The sequence below is a fragment of the Asterias rubens genome, chromosome 8 (genome assembly GCF_902459465.1).
Source record: "Asterias rubens chromosome 8, eAstRub1.3, whole genome shotgun sequence".
Taxonomy (NCBI): Eukaryota; Metazoa; Echinodermata; class Asteroidea; order Forcipulatida; family Asteriidae; genus Asterias; species Asterias rubens.
The window spans coordinates 10275383-10301952 of record NC_047069.1 but is presented as its reverse complement, the minus strand read 5'-3'; the positions used below and the strand labels follow the sequence as shown (position 1 = coordinate 10301952).

The following is a 26570-nucleotide window of genomic DNA, read 5'->3' as shown; positions in this document are numbered from 1 at the left end:
AATTAATAATCGACCGCGCTTTTATAAAGTAGTTTTGACGGGGTCGAAAAGCATGCAAAAAATTGGGTACGACGTGATGAAACTTTCCAGGGAACAAGATTGTCATATTTGACCTTTTAAGTTGACCTCTCCGTAGACATGTGTGATTTTGCAATGCGCGAAACACATCACACAGGGGACAGCATACGGAACAAACGGAGCAGAGAAATATAACTGTTTTTAGACAATACATATTTCATCTTGTCAACGAAGGAGCAATGGGGAAGTCCAAGAAGGGCAAAGGAGCCAGGAATGTCGACGTTGATTCGTAAGTGTGATGTTTTGACTGAATTTCCTGCAGTTTATTACGTTACTTTTCACGTTTTGGTTGGGTCGGGCGCGCGCCATACATACATGGGTTGCAAGAAATTGCATCACGGTCATGTCAAACTCAAAGACCCCCATTTGATTGGTCAAGGTCGTTGTCAGATCTCAGTTCTCACTTTTCTCACTTTCTTTCTCATATAGTTCAGAGAATGTGATGTTGTACCTCCATATTCATTTGATGCAAGTGTATTTTCCCCCTTTTTTCTTGTGTCTCTTTTGTTGTATTTCCTGCCTTATAATAACTTACTTTGTTCATTTCATTTTCAAACATGGATGATGGACTCAAATGGAGGAATAAATTCCATGGTTGGAATAAGTCAATTGAATATATTATAAACAAATATTTTTTATAGTTAATTAAATACATGTACTTGCAATTGCAAGGTTGTAGGTTCAAATCTTACCAAGCTAACCTCTGTTGTCGTCTAGTTACTGAATGAATCGCAGCTTCTTGACTTCCTTGTGCAGCAATTCTAATCATAAAAACCAATTGATAGTTGTAATAATGGATGTAGCCAACTTGGTGTTTCAATATTCCCAGGTGTTTGGTGGGAGTTTGCCGAGTTCCCTTGACAGGAAGATTTATAAACAAACAAAACAGCAAACAAACCAACCAACAAACAAACAAATGTACAGTACTCCTTTTGGAGTCCAACTTCTAGGATGGAGGGAGTGGTCTCATCGGAATATCTCTGTATTATGCCAGTGCTTGGACTCCCTCCCCATAGTTCAAATGTTGCAAAGTATTCGTTGCGAATTTGTGATGTCGAAATTCGTATGGCAGTTGTGTAATCTTTTACTTTGAAGCTCTATTCACAACTACACCAAAAAATGAAAGAGATGTGTCTTTTTCAGGTTGATCGCACACTGATTATAATAATAATAATAATAATAAGACTTGTAATGCGCACATATCCACCCTGCTGGGTGTTCAGTTGCCCCTTGTTTTGGCCTTGGTGCCCTTGTCTTGGTGCCCCTTCAAAAGTTTCTTCATAGACTTTAAGATTTTCCATTAGAGGTGCCCTTTATAACTTGTTAATGTTGTGAATCCTATACAGAGACGGTGAGGCTGATTTGGACCCCATCGCTAAGGCTCTGAAGGAGATCAACGAAGGGGACACTGCCACTAAAGCAGGCGGAAAGAAAGGGAAGAAGAAGAAGAAGTAAGTATTATAGGCCTATCCGTGATATTGCTGGGCAGCACAGTTTTATAATTTTTTTTATATAAGAATTCTCCTTACATCACCTTCCATCGGCTACTTCAATGTGAGGGCTAATCAACTGCCTACAGGGGCACGCTGGCACCTCTTCCTGCCCCGGGGGCTGAAACAACCTGGTCAGTCCTTCACAGTCCATCAGTATGTAGGCATGGGTATCATCCACTAGGAGTCTAGCTGGTATAGACCAGAATGCACTTACATGTACCTTCCCAACTTTTTTTGATGCAATGGTGGTTCTCAACGAACCCACACCAGGGCCCAATTTCATAGAGCTGCTAAAGCAGAAAATAGTGCTTATCAGTTTTCTGCTAAGCACAGCTAACAAGGTACTAGTTACATTTTGTATGTGTATAAAGTTATTTTAGTTGGTAACCTTATTCTGGTCAGCATAGTTTGGTTGTGCTTAGCAACTTTTCATGTTTAAGCACCTCGATAAAATGAGGCCATGTGCTTGGGTCCGGTGAAGTAGACTGCTTGGTCACTAGTGGAGAAGAGCCAACTATTTTATTTGTTGTGGTAAGCCCGGTTCATACTTCCTGCGAATGCGAATGCGAAGCGAATCTTGACGTCACAAATTCGCAACGAACAATTCGCAGCAGTTGAACTCTGCTCTACTCCCTTTTTTTTTTTTTTTTTTTTTTATAAGGAGTGCCCCCTGAAACGACAAGCATAATATCCCATAGGGATAGCTAAGAGCTTGTTTCAACAGACCATTCCACGATAAAAAAAAACCCCAAAAACAAGAAGAAAAGAAAGCAGATAATGGTTATTGGACTATGCCTCACTCACTAGAAAGTGATGAGAGACACAACAACTAGCATCACCTGCAATCATAATTGCCGTAAAACAGGACGTTACTTAAGGTATTTATTTACTCTACATTTGAATGACTGCATGCCCTGGGTAGTAATGTCTGAGATAACCGATGATGGTAGGCTGTTCCAGATCTTCACAGCTGCAGGAAGAAAAGCCCTGTCAAAACTTCTAAGAGTTCTTGCTGCAGTCATACCCTGAGGGACCGGGGATTGTAGAGAATATCTGTTGAGTAGCAAAGATTGCCTGGTCAGTCGAGCTGCAGGTTGCCTTACAGGTGGGACTAGCGATTTCAGCAAGGTGGGGCACTTGATGCACTGCATCCTATATTAACAGGAGGCTGCTGCAATATTCTTCGATGGGATAAACTGCTAAGATTATGCCTCAGTTGCTCTTCCTGGCTTAATCCTATCAGGCGACATGCTCTCCTTTGGATTTTATCAAGAGCCGAAAGGTGGACTGTGCTAGCTCCCATCCAGGCTAGAGGTGCGTACTCCATCTTGCTTCTGATGTACGTCTTGTAGATGGTAACAAGACCAGCCTTATCGAAGACTGGACCCAATCTGCGCAGCATTGAAGTACGCTGACCAGCAGTGCGAGTGATGTTCTTCAGATGTGTCTTCCATTCCAGTTTACGAGAGAAAGTAACTCCAAGTAGTTTCATCTCCGGCTTGTCACTGACAACCTGGCCTTGGAACATGATAGGTGGATGATTTTGGATGTCCTTCATGTTGGACACAGTGAGACACTGACTCTTGGTAGGCTCAAATTCAACTTTCCAAGTCTGACCCCAGATGTTTATTCGTTCCAGGTCTTCTTGTAGTTGATTAGCAGCAGCTACTCTCATGCTTGATCTTGTTTCAGGAGGTGAGTTCTTGATGGATGTGAATATTGTAGTGTCATCAGCATAGGCAAGAAGTTCTGAATGGCGGATCACATCATGTAGATCTTCGATGTAGATCAGGAACAGAGTAGGGCCAAGAATACTGCCCTGGGGAACAACGGCATTGATCTCATAGCAGGCTGACTTCTGCCCAGCAACCACTACCTCAAGATGTCTGTTAGATAAATAACTCTTCATCCAAGTAAGCAGTTGGATAGTGATTCCAAATAAAGTAAGTTTTTGAAACAGCCCATGATGCCATACTCTGTCAAAGGCTCCTTTTATGTCCAGGGCGACCACTCGAGCTTCACCTCTCTCGTTTAAGGTGCTGGACAATCGATGAGACATATAGAGGTGAGGAGATCAGGGGCAGAGTGGAGGCTTCTGAAGGCAAATTGGTTGTCTGATATGAGGTTGTTATGAAAGAGATGTTTCCGTAGTTGATCATTTATAATGGTCTCCATCACCTTGCTAATGATAGTTAGGAGAGAGATTGGCCGGTAGTTTGATTGGCAAGATCGACTATTCTTCTTGTGCACAGGAACAACTGATGCAACTTTCCACTGGGAGGGGAAATAGCCTCTGCTGAAACTGAATCGGAAAAGTTTGGCGAGGGGAGCTGCAAGTTCTACAGCGCTGTTTTTCAGAACCTTGGCAGAGATACCTTTGTTCGTGTCCAGCTTGTGCAACTTTCTTTTTATGTCCCGTGGCCTGAAATTCACATGGCTGAGCCGTACTGCCAAACACCTGTGTTTGGCAGTACGGTCCTGGATTTCGGGTGATGGATCATCTGCACAGTTGAGATTGCATTTCATCGAAAAAGCTTGAGCTAGTACGTCTGCTTTTTCTTGAGCAGTTGAGAAGGAGATTCCATTTTGTTGCAGGGATGGAATTTCTGTATGACCTCCAGTCCCAGAGAGTTGCCGAACTGTCCACCACCAATCTCTATCTTTTCCGTTTTCCACAAGTTTATCCCTCATCACCTTGAAGTGAGCAGCCTTTGCTCGCCTGATGGTTTGTTGCACAAGACTCCTGTGATTGATAAAATCAGCATGCTTTGTGACATTGGTGGGATCTTGTCTCCATAGCTTGAATGCCTTTTCCTTTTGAGTGATGACTTTACGGCAATCTTCTGTGAACCATGCTGAATCATTGGGTTGATGTGTAGTTTTAGTGTGTGGGATTCGTCTTACCATTGCTTGATGAATTATCTCAGTGATATTTGAGCAAGCCTTCTGCGGATCTTCTGTACCTAGAGCAGAGTTCCAATCAGCATTCTTCAGGTCGTGTTGAAGTCTCCCCCAGTCAGCTTTGTGGTATTGCCAGACTGTTCGTGGTGATGGATTTTCTTTCCAGATGGAGCCAGGAATTGATGAGAGCGAATAATCGCTGCGAAAGGAGGGTGTGACGTCAAACTCACGTCAAATTCGCTTTGCATTCGCAGGAAGTATGAACCGGGCTTTATTGATTGAATGATTTGGGATCATTTGAGTCATTGTGGGGTGTCGTGGCCAGGAGGTTTAGAACACCAGACTCAAGCTCTGGTGTTTCTGATCAGCAGAGTGTGGGTTTGAGTCCAGGTCGTGACATTTGTGTCCTTAAAGCAAGACACTTAACAGTTATATAAAGTTATGATATGGTGTGTTATTGCTGAGCAGATAAGAACACCAGACTCAAGCTCTGGTGTCTCTAATCAGCAGAGTGTGGGTTTGAGTCCTGGTCACGACACTTGTGTCCTTAAGCAAGACACTTAACCATGATGATTCGTCCTTCCGACAAAAAGTCGTTGGTCCGGTGTTTTATGTTATGTACATTAAAGAACACAGTGCACTTATCGAAAAAGAAAAGGGTTGGCCCCGGTGTTTCTGGTTTGATCGGCAGCATATCGTGCTACAGCACCTTATAAACCATTACTCGGTGCTATGAAAAAGGAGCAGATCTCATAGTTAAAACGTAGTCCCGCAAACACGTACCTAGCAGGAAAACACTGAACTTTACAGAACCTTGAGCATCACACTGAGTGATGGATATGTACACTATACAAGAAGATAATATCATTATTATTATTATTGTTTGTGATTAATTTAAACAGGGATGTGGATGAGCTGTTTGATGAGTTAGCGGTCATGGATGGTGAGAATGATGAACCAGAAGGTGTGAAGGAACCTGAAGAGGAAGTCAGTGCGGCTAAAGGCAAAAAGGTCAGTGCTCCTTGTTATTATGTTCATCTCAACAGTCATATCAACTACAAGAGCTTCTTCCGTTTTTTTTATGGCCACAGATCACTTTTCTTACGCCGCACCATTTAAAAAAAATAATCTTCCTTTGCATAGACGTCGGGCTAGTTCTTTACACTCTGTTGAAAACTCATTTGTTTGAAGCTGCTTATTTGTAATCTGCTTATTTGTAATTGTATTGTTCACTCATTGTATATTTAATGTTCTCTGTAGTTCTTTACACTCTGTTGAAAACTCATTTGTTTGAAGCTGCTTATTTGTAATCTGCTTATTTGTAATTGTATTGTTCACTCATTGTATATTTAATGTTCTCTGTATGCGCTTGGAGGTTTTTTTGCATCGGGCGCTCTACAAATGTCTTTAAAATATTATTATTATTATTATTGTTAAATTGTATTATTATATAAGTATCAAACACCTACTGCAGTTCTGGTTTTGTTCTTCTGAAGATTGCAAAAAAGAATTGTTGTGATCAGCATTACCAAAGACAAAAGAAAGTGTTATTATTATGGCTGGTCTCGAACTTAACACTCGACCGCAGGCCAGAGACAAATGATTCTAGCATCGGGTCAGTAAAGTGACAATTGTACAAGTCCTGCGGTCTAGTAACACCTCACTGCATTTTTAGTTCAACAAAATATTTTTCTATTCCATTAGCCTTTAGGAGTGCACTGGTTTGGTTTGGGTTTATAGAGACAAATTTACCCAAATCCAATGATTTCATAGTTTATTTATTTATTTTATTTATTTATTGATATCCAACAGCGGAAAGCCGCCACTTACAGGAATCGTTAAAAACTATGTAAAAATATAAATTTAAATATGAATATAAATACAACAATATATAACATTAAAAATTAAACATTGATAAAAACATTATTATAAGTAGACAAAAATAGTACACCGAAACCCACATCAAACAGACCAGGGAATACCAACAAGTACACAAACACACATCGGACATTAAAACAAACACATTAAAACAAACACATGATAGTGCTGTGCCAACCATACATGTAGCTCAAAATGGCTTCTTGAGCATTTTATCCACACCAGAATTTATCATCTAAACTAACCTACATGTTTTTCCACTTTCCAAACTGATCATGTGTTTTTGGTTCACTTTCAGCAATGAACACGTAACTATATTTTTTTATTACAATTTTTTGGGGGGATTGATTCATTTACATTTCATTTTTTTTTTCAGGGAAAGAAGGGAAGGAGGAAAAAGGATGATTGGTAAGAGATTGTTATAAATAGAAACAGTTCAACAAATGAAATGGTGCAATAATAATTCCACAGTACAATTCACCACTACGTCATTATTAACAAAGCAGCACCCGAGGTGCTGAAAAACAGTTTTCTGTTCAGCAAAAAACTAGCAGGATACTAGTCCAAATTTGTACATGTGCCATGGTAGTTTGGCCGGTAACCTTACTCTGTTTTCTGTTCAGCAAAAACTAGCAGGATACTAGTCCAAATTTGTACATGTGCCATGGTAGTTTGGCCGGTAACCTTACTCTGTTTTCTGTTCAGCAAAAACTAGCAGGATACTAGTCCAAATTTGTACATGTGCCATGGTAGTTTGGCCGGTAACCTTACTCTAAACTAGCAGGATACTAGTCCAAATTTGTACATGTGCCATGGTAGTTTGGCCGGTAACCTTACTCTAAACTAGCAGGATACTAGTCCAAATTTGTACATGTGCCATGGTAGTTTGGCCGGTAACCTTACTCTAAACTAGCAGGATACTAGTCCAAATTTGTACATGTGCCATGGTAGTTTGGCCGGTAACCTTACTCTGGTTAGTGTATTTTGTTGTGCTAATCTAGTTTGTGTGCTTAAGCTTCTCTCTGAAATCTGGCCCTGGATTTCGTTTTAGATCATATCCGTCTCTTTCTTACAGGGACATGGATGACATAGCTCAGGAGATAGAAGCACTTAGCATGGAGAAGAAACCTGAGAAAGGAACTCAAGGAAACAAAACGGCACAGAATGCCGCCGCAGCTCCAGAGGAAAGCAACGAGAAAGAAGACACACTAGAAGATGAGGTAAAAGACTTTGTAAACGATGCTAATGGTTTCAATCGATAGTGCAGAAAATGCTGAACTCTTCATGCTGTTCACACTGTAACCTCATTGAATACAACCCTGCTACTCCACAGCTACCCCGATGCACTTTCACACTTATAATTGTTTGCTTAACAAAATGACTTTGATCTTTGCACGAAACAGCAAGCCACAGAAAGATCCGCTTCCATTGACTACGAAGATGACGGTGACGATTTAGACGGGTCGGGCCCGGTCATGAAGACAGCCGCCCAGAAACGAGCCGAGAAGAAGGAACGAGACAAGAAGAAGAAAGAACTACAAAAGGCTGAAGCCAGGAATCGTCGAATGAAGGAGAAGCCCAAGGATGGTGGGGGGAATAAGGATGCTGTGATGGCAGACGATGAGCAAGACGTAACATCAACAGCAGATGCAGCTCAAGGTATCATTTTAAAAGTCATCTATTCGTCAATGTCAGGGGTCGATGTGTAAAACGTTTTACTCAACATGTTATCATTCACATTTACAGCCAATCAAAGACTAACATTCCATACGCTAAGGATTTGTGTAGTATTGCTAATTTATCATAATTTTACACAGCTGTTTTGTATATATATTTTTTTATTTTTTGGGGTTTAATATTGAAGACCATAGTCCCTTGGCTGCATGTACTAGGTGTACTACAGTACGTTGCATCTGTAGGAAAATTCTTCAACTAGTCTTTAAAATGCAGCCTGAGACTCTCAGGGCCATTGTTTCTTGGAACTCAGAATTGCACTTGTCTCATAGTTGTTAAGAGACTGGTTGGAGACACGCCCAAATGTTTCAGTAATATACATTTTCTGATGTAAATAAAATGTGAAACTGTGGCGATGTCACTGGAAAAATATAGTATCCATTTGAGGAATGAAATGAGGACTTAATTTGAAAAGTTGTGAAAATTTTCATCTAGTTAAGGAGGTTAAGTTTTAAATCTTATTACGTGTTCTCTTAGGATTTTTATTTCATTTTCTTTTGCTTTTCTCTTTGTGTGTTTGTGAAGTCAAAGACGTAGATGATGTCGAAGACGCGGGTGAACAGAAAAAGAGCAGAAGAAAGAAAAAGAAAGGAAAGGAGGAGGACGATGTCGAGGTCATAGAGGTCGAGGGGTCATCTAAGGTCACAGAGGCAGACGATGTTGAAGATGCTGGCGAACAGAAAAAGAGTAGACGAAAGAAAAAGAAAGGAAAGGAGGAGGATGTTGAGGTCACAGAGGTTGAGGGGTCATCTAAGGTCACAGCTCCAGGAGAAGGTAAAGTTTTCATCTCACATAAATAACCCATCATTTGTAGTGGAAAATTTGGTTATATTTGTGCACACTATGTTGATTTTAGTCATGTGGTGGTACTGGGTTCTTTTATAGCACCTATATCACATCCGTAGGGGCATTCAAACTGCTCAGTATTTTTTCCTGCAATATATGCGGAGCTGTTTTAGTCATGTGGTGGTACTGGGTTCTTTTATAGCACCTATATCACATCCGTAGGGGCATTCAAACTGCTCAGTATTTTTTCCTGCAATATATGCGGAGCTGTTTTAGTCATGTGGTGGTACTGGGTTCTTTTATAGCACCTATATCACATCCGTAGGGGCATTCAAACTGCTCAGTATTTTTTCCTGCAATATATGCGGAGCTGTTTTATTTTTGACTATGACACCAATTCCTTTATAGCACCATGTAGTGATTTACAAGGTTCTGTTGCGCAATATGCTGCCAATCACACCAAGAACACCAATAATTGCACTGGGTTCTTTTATGTCCATTACACAAAACACGAGACCTACCGCTTTACATCCCATCAGAACGACGCAGCAACAATGCTTAGGTGTCTTGCCTCAGGACACAAGTGTCTTGAGCGGGACTCGCACCCACACTCTCCTGAACAGAAACACCACAGCTTGAGTCTGGTGTTCTTATCCTCTAACTTAAGGATCATCATTCGGCATAGACTTCCATCGGTGGTCGCCTCGTCCTCGAATTGAAATGGGGGGGGGGGGGACACACACATTCCTGGAGTCACCCCTGTTCTTTTTCAGTCGCCGATATTCTCAGCTCTTGCACACTTCTTCCAATCCACTTTGTCACATTGTCTTCCAGGCCTGGAGAAACACGCAGGCCACGGAGGCCATGGCCTCAGCTGCCCCTGGCCTTGGTGCCCCTTCAAAAGTTTCCCGTTGACTTTAAGATTTTCCAATGGAAGTGCACTTAAAATTGCCTTGTCCTTGCATGGAAGAAATTCATGGCCTGTTCTACCCAACACAGATTAGGGCGACCTCTGCCGCGACTTGTACCCATTTGATAATTTCCTTCTTTTCTTTCTCTCGATTTTTCTTTAGTTGATGAGAAAGATGCTGCTGAAGATGGGGAGGAGGAGGAGGAGGGAGACAAGAAGAAAAAGAGGAAGAAAAAGAAGAAAGGCAAAGATGAAGAGGAAGAGAAAGACAAAAAGAAGAAACCTGTGAATGGTAGGAATTGTAGTAGTATTTGTATTTTAGTTTTTGTAAAAAAAAATTCATGAAAACCAGGTTAAAAGAACAAAATCTTTAAAGCTATTAAAGATTTTACAGTAGATCATAAAAAAAGCGAAGGTATAAGTTTGGTAATCACTTTAAAATTAATTGTATTAACAACTTTTGATTAGAAGCATACAGCAGCATTCGATAGTATAAAGCAGTTTCACTTCAAAGTTTAATGTGTAACCCATGTAAAAAGATATCAGTTTTTATGCCCCGAGATTTCAATCTGAGATGCGTTACTGTCAGTAACATTGTCTGGGAATCCCCCAGAAGCCTATGATTTTTTTGCCCCCCATTGTAAAATAAGGTCATTATGGCCAAAACATAACTTGAAAAGGACTTGATATGTAAATTTCACATTGGTGTGATGGTTAGTCTTTGGATCTCCCAAAAGCCTAGTGTTTTGGACCCCTTATGTCAAATTCCACGGTCATTATGGCTAAAACATTATAAATGTTGTTCTAAAAAATGAGATTAATCTCGGCGAGGCATTTGTGTCAGCACACCATTCGTGTTATTGTTAGAGTTGATGTGTAATTATTTCTTTTCGGTAAGACACTGCTCTAGATGCAAAGGTCGTGAGTTTACAGTGCTAATGCACATCGATGTAAGGGTAAAAACCAAAATTCATATTTACTTCTCCTGTCCAATCAGCTCGTGTGCGTGCAATGCAAGAAGCCTTAAAGAAGATGAAGGAAGAAGAAGAAAGACTGAAGGCAGAGGAGGAGGCTAAAGAGAAAGCTGCTCTACTGGCCGAAGAAAAACGTCTTGAGAAACTCAAACTGGAGAAAGAAAAGAAAGATCGAGAGAAACAGAAGAAGAAGGTTGGTTACTCCGGAGGATCAAGGCTTGCAAAACTCAGACATATCAGGGCCAAATTTCATAAAGCTTGTTTTTTAACCGAAAATTCTGCTTGACAAATTTCTTTGCTAAGCAAAATATTTAGTGGGGCGCCAGTCACAACAATGTAATTATACTTAAGCCATAAATACTTAAGCCATAACATAAGTGGTGGCTAAAGGTATGGCTACAGCTGTTGCTAAGCGTGTTGCTTAGACCGTCCTATACCACAACGCATAATGACAAGGAAATCTAGCTGTTGCCCTAGCTGTAGCCGCCAATTCGGACATGGCCTTGCATATTGGAAAGCAAGCACCCATAGAGAAATAATTAGCAACAATTTTATTAGATGACTTGCTTCGTACTTCCCAATCCATGTTACCTATGGCCTCTCCCTTGTTCCCATGTATTGTCTTCTCACCCCCCCCCCCAAACCCCACCCTTCCTTTTCTCCTTTTCCATCCCCCTTCATTTCCTTTCAAAGTCATCCTTGGTTTATTTTCTGTTTGGATGGATATTTTTATTCTGGTGTATTTAAAAAAAAAAATGAATTGAATGATCAATTGATGTACTTGTAATTCGCAGTAGAGTATATTTATATAGGTAACTGCGCAATATAAATGTCCGATTTATTATTTATTATTAAATGTCCGATTTATTATTTATTATTACTTGTTCAGGAACGGATTGAAAGATTGAAGAAGGAGGGCAAGTACCTCAACAAGAGTCAGAAGGAGGCTAAAGCCAGAGCAGAGGCTATGTTAGCCTCGATGAAACAACTAGGTATTGAGGTACCAAGCAAGGAGGCACTGTCTGAACCCAACAAAGGCAAAGTCAAGTATGGAGTCCGGGAGAGGAAAAAGAAAGATCCGACAAACGGTAAGCTTTTGGGATCCTTCAGGGCTCTTGTGGGCGTGCGTACCCCATGTTACAAGGCATTCTTCGCTTACACAGCTAGCTCAGAAGTTGAGTGCTTGTACAGGCAGTGGAGAATGGTGATTGAAGTGCGGAATTCGGCGGTAAGCAGGGCCATGAAACTGAGCCAGATGAGTACTACTGTACGGACCACCGTATGGGGCGGTCGGTCAGACAAATTCAATGTTATTACTTTTAATTTGTTCTTGGATTCAGGAAAGAAAGCGGAAGGCGTCGAACTGCAACGGGTAGATTCCGAGGAGAAATCTGAGGAGCTAAGCAGCGAGATACAGGAGGGAGCCTCAGCAGCAGCCACTGTTGAGGCGGAGGCAGAGACACCGAAGGAGGAAGAGATTCAAGAGAGCTGGGAGGAAGTAACTGACTCTTGGGATGCTGGAGGAACAGAGGATGAAGAGGAACCAAGTAAGACTCTTCGACATCTTGATTGTTATTAGATACCTTTTAATGATGTCTCAATAGCAAGGGTGTTTTCAAAGCAATGATGCCTCAAAAGTAATGATGCTATTGAAGTAATGATGTCTTAGAAGCATTGATAATAATAATAATTGAAACTTTTAGAGCGCCGGTATCGCAGCAAGCAAAAAAACAACTAACGAGTAATGAAAGTATTATCACATAATTAGAAAAAAAAAAAAAAAAAAATGCTTGTTTATGTAGATGAGTTTTTAAACTGGTCTTGAATATGCCAAGTGAATTGGAAATTTTACAGTTTCAGGTAGGGAGTTCCAAAGCCTCGCTGCGTACTGAAAACAGTAGTTGAAGGCCTTATTAGGGCATCACCAACTCTAATATGCTCAATATTCACTTTCATTATTTGCCGTTTCGAACCCAGAATCATTTATTCAGTTTTTGCATCATTTAGTTTAAGAAAGTTATAATTCATCCATGTTGCGACTTCGTCGATGCAGTGTTTGGTCCTTTGAAGCGCGGATGATGCCTCAAAAGCTATGATCTCTTCAAATCAATGACGTCTCAAAAGCAATGAAATCTCATGCCTCAAACGCAATGAGTTCCTGCCAAACTTTTTAGAATTTTAGGTGACTTAGCACGGAATTAACCTCCTGATTGGTTTTCCTTTATAAAGGTAAAGAAGAGAAACCATCCGCTGATAGTCCGCCGGCATCCACTGTCTCTGAGAAACCCAAGCCTCAAGAAGAGGAAGATGAAGATGATGAGGATGAAGATGAAGATAGTGAAGAGGCGAGTAGTAGCGAGGAGGAGGAGGACAGTGAGTCGGAGTCCGAGTCGGAGTCCGAGTCCGATGAGGAACGAACGCCAGCAGAGAAAATTAGAGAGAAAGTCAAACTCAGGATTCAGGTCAGTACAAGAGATCGTTTTTTTTTTGGTTTATTTTTTTTCATGAGATATCGCCTAACCACTCCCTCAGTTGGGGGCTACATCAGTGAATTTCAAAGTGCTTACTTCAAGCAAACAGACGCAAAGATTTTGAAATGGCCTTTGCGCTTTTGAACAGAAAAAAAGGCGACAGCTTTGTCTCTATATAGGATTTGAGGCATTGCATGGTGAGGTATCAATATATATTTGGTTTCCTGACGATGACGATGACTACAGCAAGCTAGTCGAAACGTTGAGACCAATTTAAGAACCGACTCCGCGGTAGTGCAGTTAATTACGATCCTATACACTAAAGTAGTAGTCCAAGCCTATTTTCTACACCATCCGCCTGGATAATAGTTAAAAAGCAGGACAGTTCTTTTTAGAACTGAGAACTGTGAAGTCTCCCGAACTGGTTGAATGTTTTAAAGAAGTTTTTACTCCCTTGTTATAATTCCGTATTTTCTTACTTTTTAGTTTGTCTATTTTTCCATGTTCAGCGCCCTGAAGTTTTGGTATTATTATTATTGAGACCCGATAAATCTACTCTGTGGTAGTAGATAAAAGAAAGACAGTTCTCTAAGAACAAACTCTACCTGGCAAGTAGATACACACATGGTGTTACCGCAAACCAAATATAGATTTGACTCTGTCAACTAAGCTCTTGCTAAGCAAGATTTGTCTGTGCTTAGCAACTTTATTTCCTAGGACAGGTCTTAGCTATGTGGCTCCATACTTTTGGTATGCATGTTATATCTGATTATCATATTCTGTGTCGTATTTTTGTTTTGTTTTCTTCTCTTTCAGAAACGAAGAGAAGACGCTGAAGCTAAGAAGTCAATAGACAAACTCAGGTCACCTGTAGTTGTCGTTCTTGGTCACGTGGACACCGGGAAAACAAAGATTCTGGACAAGGTATGGTTTTTAGCGCCAGGTGGGTTGCAGAACCCTGCAGTCTTTACGAATAAGCCTGGAACTCCGACCAATATTATCATAAGAAGAAATTATAAATAAACAGTAAACTTGCGGGTACAACCATGTGTAAATCTCTTAGGGTAAGTGTTGGCTCTGAAAAGAGCCGGTGTGGTCTCGACGTTTCGGACAGTAGGCCTATACTCTGCTCGTCTTCAGGAGAAAACACATGAGAGATTGAGAAATCTTAGGAGATTTACACATGGTTGTACCCGTAAGTGTACTATTTATATAGTTTCTTTTTATTTCTCCACACCATGCAAAGCTTCAACAATACTCAATATTATCATGATTGTTATTTTTAAATATATAAAAATTTATTGAGCCTTTTTTGGCATCATTTTGACTGTCTGTATATTTTATGAAGTTATTGAATGAAACACTAAATTAAAAAAATAACATTGTACGATATGTCAGATGTTTGAATCCAGCTGGATTTTTTGCCCAAATGGATTTTATTTGTTAACCTGGGGCTGCTGATTTCAGAAAAGTATAAACTCAATCGCTTTTTCAGTTGCCATTGTAAATTTCAATATTGCCGCCATTTTTCGTTGTATTTGGTACTATATCTCAAATTGTGAGCAATGTCGAAGAGTGGCATTACCAATGTTAAATGAAACTGTGGGACAACTTCACAAAGATAGTCCTGACTTAGGACTAATCCTAGGACTCTTGAGGGGTTATTAGAAACGTAGGGTTAGTCCTAAGTAGCGATGAGTAACCCATCTTTTTCTTCTTTGAAGATCCGACACTCTCACGTCCAAGATGGAGAAGCAGGTGGTATAACTCAACAGATTGGTGCTACCATGGTCCCCCCTGACGCTATCAAGGAACAAACCAAAATGTGTAGACTGGTGAGATTCAAAATGATTCAATCAATTGATCAATCAATCAATCAGTGTATTTCCACAGTAGCAAAAAGACAATTTAAGTTTGAGGTTAAGAGTTACATAGTTGAGAAAACAGAATTAGCTGTTGCAAACAACTTACCAACCAAAAGGACCTACGGTATAAATGCAAACGAAAAGGTGATGGCCTGACGTTTTGACCCAAGTAGAGTCTTTCCTCGAGTTACAAAGTTGTATGATAAGACTTCATTAAATAAAGAACAAAGCATTGAAGTTCGTGAAACTGTGGAGGGAACCATATAGAAGCAAAGCTTGTAAGGTTTTTTGGGTTCCTTAGCAAGCGTGTGCCTTGAGCCAAAAACTATTTGTATATCTTGTGGAAGATACTACTTCAGGTCGGAGAAATTTTCCTGAGAGGAAAGGTGTGATCAAGAAGACTCCATGCACTTGCTGCTGACAAGGAAAATATTTACTTAGACAAATGAACAGTGGCGGACACGAGCACAAATGGCCCATGTTAGGGTTACCAAACCAAAAAAATCATGCTCTCAGAATAAAAACTCAAAAATATTTCTTTTTTTGCTTCCAGTTCGCCAAAGAAGAGCTAAAGATTCCTGGCCTGTTGATCATCGACACCCCAGGCCACGAGTCCTTCAGTAATCTACGCTCTCGTGGCTCCTCGCTATGTGATATCGCCATCCTAGTGGTGGACATCATGCATGGATTAGAACCACAGACCATCGAATCACTCAACCTCCTCAGGTCACGCAAAACACCGTTCATTGTAGCACTGAATAAGGTAAACTCAAAGTTCACTCAACCTCCTCAGGTCACGCAAAACACCGTTCATTGTAGCACTGAATAAGGTAAACTCAAAGTTCACTCAACCTCCTCAGGTCACGCAAAACCCCGTTCATTGTAGCACTGAATAAGGTAAACTCAAAGTTCACTCAACCTCCTCAGGTCACGCAAAACACCGTTCATTGTAGCACTGAATAAGGTAAACTCAAAGTTCACTCAACCTCCTCAGGTCACGCAAAACACCGTTCATTGTAGCACTGAATAAGGTAAACTCAAAGTTCACTCAACCTCCTCAGGTCACGCAAAACACCGTTCATTGTAGCACTGAATAAGGTAAACTCAAAGTTCACTCAACCTCCTCAGGTCACGCAAAACACCGTTCATTGTAGCACTGAATAAGGTAAACTCAAAGTTCACTCCACCTCCTCAGGTCACGCAAAACACCGTTCATTGTAGCACTGAATAAGGTAAACTCAAAGTTCACTCCACCTCCTCAGGTCACGCAAAACACCGTTCATTGTAGCACTGAATAAGGTAAACTCAAAGTTTACTCATAAAGCTAGTTCATTGTGTCTCATCCCTGTATTTTATTTATCCCCCCTTAAGCCCGGTTCATACTTTCTGTGAATGCGATAAAAATGTTGGCGTCACAGCACTGTTTTTACTGGAATGTCTGCAGGAGTCGAGCACAATTTCATTCTGGCGGCGTCAAAAGTCGTAACGCATTCGCAGGATTAGAGCTAGTTCATTGTGTCTCGTATAATTAATATTCCTGCATTTTTTTGTATGCACCTTTGTTGAATATAATTGACAATTTATTTTAACATTTTTAAATAAAGGACAGCAATTAATGTGTGTAAACAAACAAATTAAAAAAATGTAACTACGCAAAAGCTTGCCCCAAAATTTGTATGCTTTCATGCCTAAAGCTTTTTCTCAGATTAAAATTTTCTGTTAATCCGGAGGTTGTTGGTTTGAATCCCACTCTAGTCAATTATTTGTTCAACCCCAAAAATCATTTTAAATGTTCTGGTTGAAAAATTACTCGTTCTCTAAAACTCCATTACTTCAAAATGGTTGTTTCGAACAATGTTTTATAATATCAACAGTTCTATTTATAGTCATTATCTCGTAGATTAATTCCCCAAAATACACCCTGCCTTTAATATTCAGTTTGTTCAACTTCTAATTGTTACCCTTTTTCCGGCAAAGATTGATGTTTTGTATGAATGGAAGACCAGTCCACACACGGACATCACCGGTACCATCAAAAAGCAGAAGCGCCACACCAGAGACGAATTTGAGGAGAGGGTGAAGGCAACAGTCACAGCATTTGCTGAACAGGTAAAGAAGATTGACTAAATACTATATGTATATTTGTATATATTTTATTTCAAAGTACCTCCTAAGATCAGTTCCGATTCTACGGCTCTGCTACCATAAGCAATGATTTGGCACTTATGGAAGCAGGGAATTCCGTGCTAACATCAAGTTTTATTTCACAGGTTAGCGTAAATAGGCATTCTTAGCTTACACAACTAGCGCAGAGATTTGGCGCTTGTGCGTAAGCAGGAAATGGTGATCGTACGGGCAGAATGAAGAATTTGTTTCTGATAATAAACATTGAAGCATTTCTGTACAGATTATCATTGATTTCTACTCATTTCAAATTGTTATTTTCATCAGGGTTTGAACGCCGCTCTATTCTTTGAGAATCCCGATCCTAAATCGTACGTTTCCTTGGTGCCAACGTCTGCCCACTCTGGGGACGGGATGGGGAACTTGATAGCTCTACTTATTGAATATAGTCAGACCAGACTAGCTAAGAGGCTAGCTTTCTCCGATGAGCTACAGTGTACTACGCTAGAGGTAGGTGAAACGGCATTGTCTGATGTTGGGCCTGGATTGTCATCTTTGAGAGGGCAAGGCCAGTTTTGCAAAGGACCTTCCATTGGGAAAAACTTAAAGCCATTGGACACTTTCGGAACAGAAAAAATATATAAAAGTTCACAGATTTACAAATAACTTACACGGTTAGCAGAAGATAATGGTGAAAGAGTTCTCTTGAAATAGTATTCTATGAAATGCTTTACTTTTTGAGAAAACTTTAAAACAATTGTCAATTCTCGATATCGAGAATTACAGATTTATTTTAAACACATGTCATGACACGGCGAAACGTGCGGAAACAAGGGTGGGTTTTCCTGTTATTTTCTCCCGACTCCGATGGCCAATTAGCCTAAATTTTGTTATTTTATATATAAGTTGTGATACACGAAGTGTGGGCCTTTGGACAATACTGTTTACCGAAAGTGTCCAATGGCTTTAAAGTCTATAGGAAACTTTTGAACTTCATGACCAGGTGACCGATTTTTTGATTAGCAGGAGTTTCTGTGCTGAGCACTTTTTTGTGCTTACAGTTAGTGTTGGTTCTGAAAGAACCATTGGTTGATGAGTCAACAGTTCGATCAGTAGGCACTGAATGACTTCAGGAGCATATCGGAGCATACTGATCAGAACATTGAGTTGTCAACCATCAGTTGAACCAACACTACTCACAGAGATGTACACATGGTGTTGCCGTAAACCTACACTGGTTATACTCCCAACCATGCAATGTTTCAACTCCTACTTACACCACAAGAGAAAACACCATGTGGTTTTATTATGAAGGCCCCACCCCCCCCCCCCCCCAAAAAAAAAAATAAAAATAAAAAAGAAGAAGAAAACTCCAGGACTGCCATCTTATATCTGTCATCATGTGATGAGTATTTGGCATACTTTTATCTTCTATAATAGTCTGAAATAAGGTAATGAAACACACATGAATTCTTTTCTTCAATTTTGGGTTTTCTCTTCTATTTAATGACGTTTCTTTCCCAGTTCTTGACTGTTGGTAGTAAGTCTTAATTTGGACGCTTACTGATTACCAGAAATTCAGTTGACAACTTTTGTTTACACCATTGATGCAATATTTTGGATGTTTTTTAGTTTGACAAAGATGAAAACGAAGAGAAGGTTTTTTAGGGCTATTTCTGACTTTAAAGGAATCAATTGTTTCTACCAAAGGTGAAATCTCTTCCTGGTCTTGGCACGACAGTAGACGTCGTTTTGGTGAATGGACGATTAAGAGAAGGAGATACGATTATCTTAGCTGGCCAGGAAGGACCTATAATCACACCTGTTAGAGGTTTACTGATGCCTCAACCGTTAAAGGAACTCAGAGTAAAGGTAATTTTGAATTTTTGTATAATTTTGTATAAGAGATCGCCTAAGATTACAAGACCACGGACGGCCACTTCAAGGTGAGCGCTACACTTAGTGGGCTGTCAACCAAAATCAACTGACGCCAGGGCCCAATTTCATAGAGCTGCTAAGCACAAAAATTTGCTTAGCATGAAATTTCTTCCTTGATAAAAACAGGATTACCAACCAAATTTACGTTTGTTGCGTATTGCTTGGTACTGGTATTCAGCTACTGTTTGATTATCCTGAAAATCACGTTGAAATTTGGTTGGTAATCCTGTTTTTGTCAAGGAAGAAATTTCATGCTAAGCAAATTGTTGTGCTTAGCAGCTCTATGAAATTGGGCCCAGGAGTATTTGCCACCAAATCCTGGGGCTGAAGCAGGGTTATCCCCCTTCACAGTCCGTAAGGACGTAGGCATGGGTATCATCCACTAGGAGACTAGCTTGTAGAGCAGAATTAGCTACCTACCCATTTTTTTTACGAGGAAATTATGATTAAGTGCCTTGCTCAATGGCACAAGTGTCTTGACCAGGATTCAAAACCAAACTCAGCTGCTGACAACACCAGAGCTTTGGTACGGTGAACTAGACTGCTCGGGCACGAGATTGATTAGCTTCTTCTGCTTGTCAATTGGTGCTTTCATCTGTGTATATTTTGGTAGCCCCAATTTGGGGGTGGTTTCGGTCTGGAACTTCTTGTACCACTACAGTTTTTTTGTCTTTTTCATCATTTTTGTAATTCTTGTTTTTGATATTTGATTGTTTTCTTGTAATTTATAACTCTTTGAAATTTGTATATTTTGTCTTTTTGTACATAATTTTGACTGCAACTCAGCCGTTCGCTGCGAAGGTGTTTGTTTTTATTAAACCATTTCAAATCAAATCAAACCAATCATTGTTTCCGTTATACTCTGTCCTCAAGAATCAATATGAGAAGTTCAAAGAGATCACTGGTGCTCAGGGAGTCAAGATCCTAGCTAAGGATCTTGAGAAAGCTCTAGCAGGAATGCCGTTACTCGTAGCTCAACACCCCGATGAAGTCGGCATTCTTAAATCAAACTAATCAATGTTTCCCTTATACTTTGACGTCTAGAATCAATATGAGAAGTTCAAAGAGATCACTGGTGCTCAGGGAGTTAAGATCCTAGCTAAGGATCTTGAGAAAGCTCTAGCAGGAATGCCGTTACTCGTAGCTCAACACCCCGATGAAGTTGACTTTCTCAAGGTGAGCAACTGAACAATCTTTCTTCATTCAGAATAACTTTTGTTCTAAAGGGATAATTCTTCCGTGGAAGATTGCCTGAAAGGCAAAGTATATCTGTGTGTTTTTTTCCCTTCCAATTGTTTATATTCTATATAAATACAAATGTACATGTATACAATAAAAATAACCTGTGAAAATTTAATTTCAAAAGGTGGTCGCGTTTTTGAGACATTGCCGAAAAATCTTGAGCGGTTGAGTCCACGCGAGAAGAACTTCCGTGATTGGATTGCACAATCTGATAAAAGTGACTGACAGTGACATTTCTCAGATTCAAATTATGTGGCATAAAAACTGATACCTTTTTTACGTAAGCACATTACCTCAAAGTGGAATGATTCTCAAAATGCTTTATATTGAAAGTTTTTTATTGCAATTAATTTTAAGAGTGGTTACTAACCATAAAGTGTTCAATAGTAGTGGAGTGCTGCAGAGAGAAGAGTTTCTTAACTTTGGAAACGCATAATGTCTTGGTTCTGGCAACAGGTATTTTGAGGAGTACTTGTGGAGATAACTTTTGGGGCTAATATGAGTATGATAATGAATTGTCCAGCAGTAGGAGGGTTAACAAAACAATTGTTTAACTTTTTTTTTTAATAGGACGAGGTATCTCAACTATTGAAAGACGCCCTTAAATCTATCAAGTTAGCGGACCTTGGGGTCTACGTCCAAGCTTCTACGCTAGGATCTCTTGAAGCGCTGTTAGAATTCCTCAAGACATCTGAGATTCCAGTAAGTATAATACCCTAGTTTACAATACCACTAAGGAGGTGGCAGCCAGGGGGGATCACTTTAAAGGGATGTGACTTTTTAAGAAACAGAATTGCATACATGAAAACTCAATATGGTTTTAACAAACTTGTTCCTGCACATTTGAATACATGGTAGATGATGTCTGCCTGGAAGATCTTGATGTTAGTCTAAAGTAAAATAGTATAAGTCCACAAATGTTTAGTAATTAATTGATCTCTTGATTTCTATTCCCAGTATGCTGGCATCTCTATTGGTCCTGTGCACAAGAAGGATGTTGTGAAAGCATCCGTTATGCTGGAACGAGACGGCCAGTGAGTATTGCTTTTTGATTTGTTGAAGATTTGTCTTTAAAGCCAAAGTTTACCTTTGGTTCAATTGTTTTAATCCTATATAGTTGCATGCAATAAAACTGGTTGCATTTTTTGAGATATCGCTGAAAATCCGGAGTAATCGCTATCAGGAATACACATTCTTGCAGTAACGCTTCACAGATTAAACTTTTGGGGCATAAAACTGATACCTTTTTACATAACCACAATATCCAAAGTGAAATGTTTCAAAAACTGCTTCCCATCAAATGCTGCTTTGAGCAAAAGTGTTGACATATCTGTACCTGTATAGTATCCGAAGCCTTTGCAAAATCTCTCTTTTGTTTGTACTATCTATACAGATATGCCGTCATCCTGGCCTTCGATGTGAAGATCGAGCGTGACGCCCAAGACATGGCCGACAGGGAGGGCATCAAGATCTTCCAGGCAGACATCATCTACCATCTCTTCGATCGGTTCATGGCGTACAGAGAGGAGATCAAACAGAAACAGAGGGAGGAGCATAAAAACGTTGCAATCTTCCCGTGCAAGCTCAAGGTGATGCCGCAGTTTATCTTCAACGCCCGGAATCCCATCGTCGTTGGGGTCATGGTGGAGGCCGGGATCGTTAAAGTTGGGACGCCGATCTGTGTTCCATCCAAGGAGGTCTGTTAGTTTTTGTTTGATTGTTTGTTTGCTTATATTCATATTTATTTCATTTCTTGGGTAGATAAAAAGTACAATGCACATTTATTAGGTAAAAACATTAAAAGATACAGCAATGAGCAATTTAAATAAAGAGGAATAGAAAGAAAGAAACAGCTGGAGCCTGAAGGATTGTCTGAAAGAAACATAGTTCCTGTCTAGATGCTCTCCTGTTTAGATGATCTTCCCATCAAGGGAACTCGGCAAACACCCATAAGGGGGTATAAATGCCATGCTGGCAACAGCAAATCTCTCTCATACAAAAATTTGTTTAACTTCTATCTAAGAAGTGCACAAATCAAGAAGTTGTGAATAATAATAACGGTGGCTTTGTATAAAGGGCTCAAATCTGTCATTCAGTGACGCTTGTGGCACTTCAACATTATTTACCCTGGTCACTTGGCCATTTGTTTCATCCCTTAAATCCACTCAGCTCCCATTGTACAATGCACAGTTGTCACATGTCTGTGGAAATTAATAGATCCCTTGCACATTGGGAAACACTATCAGGTACGCTGAGGTTGCGCGCATGTTTTTACACTCAAAGAACAGCTACCGTCCAATGATTTGCTTCCTTTTGGCCCAAGGGTGGTGCTTTTAGAGAGTGGCGTCATATGCAAAGGGTTTATACAGCCTGTGCTGCCAAATACCGTATGTTAATATCACTCTTTTTATATTTTCCTTCTATTGCACAGTGTATTGTACTAGGTGCTGTCTCAAGTATCGAGGTCAACCACAAGAACGTAGAGACGGCTCGTAAAGGCCAGGAGGTCTGTATTAAGATTGAGAATACTGGCGGGGATGCACCTAAGATGTATGGCAGACACTTTGACAGCCAAGACATCCTCATCAGCAGAGTAAGTCACACAAGTCTTTATTTTTAAGATTAAATACAGTTACTGTCAGAGAGTGTAATGTCTCCTAGAAATAGCACCAGGCTTTTTATTATCTTACTATGCTCTCTACTAACCGCCACGCTCAAGCTTGCAATCCACTTTCGACACCACACACGCCTTACTGAACACTCAACCCATCAGCACACTCTCATCTGCTCATAACGGTACTTTCACCTATGTTGCTCCCCAAATGTGGAACAACCTTCCAGAATCCATTAGAAATTGAAACTCTTTGCCAGTTTTAAAGAAATCTCTAAAAACTTATCAGTATCAAATGTAATATGTTGTAGTATAGTTCCGTTGGTTTGCCCCCTTCATTGCGCTTTGATCTTGTACGAAAAGGCGCTTTATAAATGCTCTGTTGTATGTATGTATATATAATGTGTTTTTTGCGGTCTTTGTTGCTATCTGCAGATATCTCGGGAATCCATCAACGCTGTCAAAAAATACTTCCGCGATGACCTCCAAAAAAGTGACTGGCAAACAATGATAGAACTTAAGAGGATGCTGGAGATTTTATGAGCGTCAATAAAGAGGGAGGGCCGTGGATTAATGTCCAGAGTATTAGAGGTGTTTGGAACCAGGGAAGCGTCACCCACAGTATGGAAACTACTTACCGTTGTTCAGGATGGAACTGGACAAATTCCAGAACTTGGAGAAATGTGATTTCATGCCATAAAAAGGAAGACAATTTGACCACAACTTTCAGCTGGAACAGTTTTTTCAGCTTTGTGACTCTAAGAGGAATGTTCAAATTGGACCTGTTGAGTTTTCCAGCGAGCACAAATAAAGACCTTTTCACACTACTTTATTCCCAGGGAGGAACCCCGGGGATTAAGGGCTGGCCCTTTCACACTACAATCACTTTACCCCTGATCTACCCTGGCAAATGGGCATACCCCGGGGGAGTTGGGTCAGCGGTAAGACCCTGGGGCATTCTTGAAATGTGCAGCTGGATTAGGGATCTCGGCGGGGACAGTGTGAAAGTGCGGCGGGGTAACCGTCGGGTAAAAACCTCCGCAAATTGGAGTATCCTAGGGTGTTTAGATAAAAAGAAGAGAGGCGTTTTATTGTTGGATTTCTACTACCTATCTTGGTTAATTTGAATGGTTTACCAGCTCTTGCTGCTGGCTTTTTCGAAATTGAATTAGTCTTGAAATTGAACGGTCTTATTTGACGGGTGGATGCTAATGAAATTGAATTGCTCCTAGCTTTAAAGATTGTGAAATATTCAACAGATTGCATTCTGTATAAACAATGCCAGGACTCCTGCAGTTACTAGACTACAGTCTGCACTTCTAGATTGGTTGAGACGTGTTTGGAAACAATCGGAGAAACAAATGAACTTTTTTGGTAAAATTGAAAATGTACCAAATGTGATACTACTTTCTGAAGAAAGAAGGCAACAAGGGTGTTTTTTCTTGTATTATTCTCTTGCAACTTTGACGACCAATTGAGTTCAAAATTTCACAGAGTTGTTATTTTTTGCATATTTTGGTGTACACCAAGTGAGGATAGTGTTCTTTGACACTTACCAAAGGTGTCCAGGGTCTTTTAGACATGAACAATTCCTGGCAACTTGTCAAATCCAACTTAATTCCTGGCCTCTTTCTTAAAGGCTCTGGACATGTTGCAATATTTACTGTTAAGGGTTTTCTTGAATCTCTGGTGCTTTTGGGTTTACTTTAGCACTTTGTGTTTGCATCATAGTTCCTTGCTAAGAACTTCTTAGGTGACGTTTGTTCTGAATGTTTGAGGGTACAACTTTTCCATGTAGGCTTTTATGGTTTTCTGTCAAGGGGGGGGGGGGAGGGGAACTCATTCAGAATGTCAAATGTGAGTCACTTAAAGATAAAGATATTGTATTTTTGATTTCAGGTGAGGTTTGCAGTAGCACCATGTGCAAATCTCTTTCGAGTAGTTTTGGTTTAAAAAAGAAGAAGAAGGTTTTTGACAACTCAACGTTTCGATCAGTATGCTCTGACCATCTTTAGGAGAATGCTGGACTATGTTGCAGGCCTGACACTTCACGGAGGCAACGAAGGCGATTGCCTCCGTTGCCCCTTGCCATTGCCTTGGTGCCCTTGAAATGCTCCAGTAGAAATTTACAATTTCCTCATAGGGTGCCCTTTGCCAAAGAGAAAATGCCTTGGTGCCCTTGCCCTTTGAAAAACGAAGCATACAGGCCTGATTGTTGCTAGATGCTGCTCCTGGGCAGTGTTTAAGCAGCATCCAGCAACAGAGTCCAGCATTCTCCTGAAGACGATCAGAGCATACTGATCGAGACGTTGAGTTGTCAACCAACGGTTCTTCTTAGAACCAACACTTCTCAAAAGAGATTTACACATCCTCCCCTGATTATACTCCTACCATGCAAAGTTTCAAACCCTACTTAATTTAAATTTGGGGGATGGTGTGGGGGGGGGGGGGGGGTGGTCAAGTCCCTATACCTGGCCCAAATTTCATAGAGCTGCTTAAACAAATAATAGAGCATGAGCAGGGTACCAGTGACAAATTGTACATGTGACATGGTGGTTTGGCTGGTAACCTTATTCTGGTAAGCCTAACTTTGTTGTGCTTAGCTACTTTTTTGTGTGCTTAAGCAGCTCTATGAAATTGGGCCCTAGCTGAAAGGGTTTTCCTTATGGGTTTTTTTCCCACGTCTAAAACTGAAACTTCTTCATTGTCTTCTCTACAAAAAGTTCGTTGGTATGATGTTTCCATTTGAATGCTTTGCCGGCTAATTCAGAAGTATTTCATGCATGCTTAATATATGGAGCTTATTTTGATTGCGCCAGTCAAATTGAAGCATCAGATTAGTTTGCCAAGAGTTATTTCCTCAACCCAGAGAGTATACCAGACATATTTCTCTGGAGGTTTAGTCAGAGACAGTGAAAATTCATATTGAATATTGCGTTTAGTTGATAAATAATTCTGTCTTGGTGTTGCCCGTTTCATATCAAATACAATACACACAATATCCACTATCAAATATTTATATTTTGTAAAAAATAAATTTACTAAAAATGATTACTAATGATTGCCTTGGGTATGAATAAAAAACATGTTTCTCAAGGGAGAATGTTATTATGTTGATGTGTTTGTAATAATATTTATTTATGTGTGTCAATAGTTTGAGTATTTTTAGCTCAGGCCTGATGCTTCACGGAGGCAACGAAGGCGATTGCCTTCATGCCCCTCTGGTTTTTGCCTTGGTGCCCTTGAAATGCTCTTAGTAGAAATGTACTAAATTTATTTCCTCATAGGATGCCCTTTACAAAGGACAAAATGCATTGGTGCCCCAGCCCTTTAAAACAAAGAAGCATACAGTTTTGTAATAGCTGTTTTTAAAGACAGTGGACACTATTGGTAATTGTCATAGATCAGTCTTCTCACTTGGTGTGTATCTCAACATATGCATAAAATAACAAGCCTGAGAAAATTTGAGCTCAATCTGTCTTCGAAGTTGCAAGATAAGAGGGACTTTTCGTTTTCGACGACGGATGGTTCTGCGACGGTTGTTCAGCTGAACGTTGTCGTTTTC

The 26570-nt window shown here is 40.2% G+C and overlaps 1 protein-coding gene across 1 annotated transcript; it reads left to right on the top strand.

Moving 5' to 3' along the window:
• The first annotated feature begins 172 nt into the window (after positions 1-172).
• On the top strand, positions 173-24504 carry LOC117293451 (eukaryotic translation initiation factor 5B-like). The gene is made up of 24 exons (XM_033775790.1): positions 173-307; positions 1425-1529; positions 5375-5483; positions 6727-6758; positions 7426-7570; positions 7754-8009; positions 8610-8858; positions 9944-10072; positions 10778-10947; positions 11644-11842; positions 12095-12301; positions 12984-13216; positions 14042-14149; positions 14950-15060; positions 15644-15853; positions 17068-17199; positions 17542-17724; positions 18925-19086; positions 20197-20328; positions 20965-21096; positions 21352-21428; positions 21788-22091; positions 22826-22987; positions 23441-24504. The coding sequence occupies exons 1-24, from the start codon at positions 258-260 to the stop codon at positions 23546-23548; spliced, it is 3705 nt and encodes a 1234-aa protein (XP_033631681.1). The 5' UTR covers positions 173-257; the 3' UTR covers positions 23549-24504.
• Positions 24505-26570: the final 2066 nt, after the last annotated feature.

What these genes read in the sequence shown, in the direction of transcription:
- LOC117293451 (XM_033775790.1), top strand. Translation starts at nt 258, where the DNA reads ATGGGGAAGTCCAAGAAGGGCAAAGGAGCCAGGAATGTCGACGTTGAT. An exon ending in AAGACACACTAGAAGATGAG is followed by an intron (nt 7,571 to 7,753) that starts GTAAAAGACTTT and finishes TGCACGAAACAG; the next exon opens with CAAGCCACAGAAAGATCCGC. An exon ending in TAAAGGAACTCAGAGTAAAG is followed by an intron (nt 19,087 to 20,196) that starts GTAATTTTGAAT and finishes TTTGACGTCTAG; the next exon opens with AATCAATATGAGAAGTTCAA.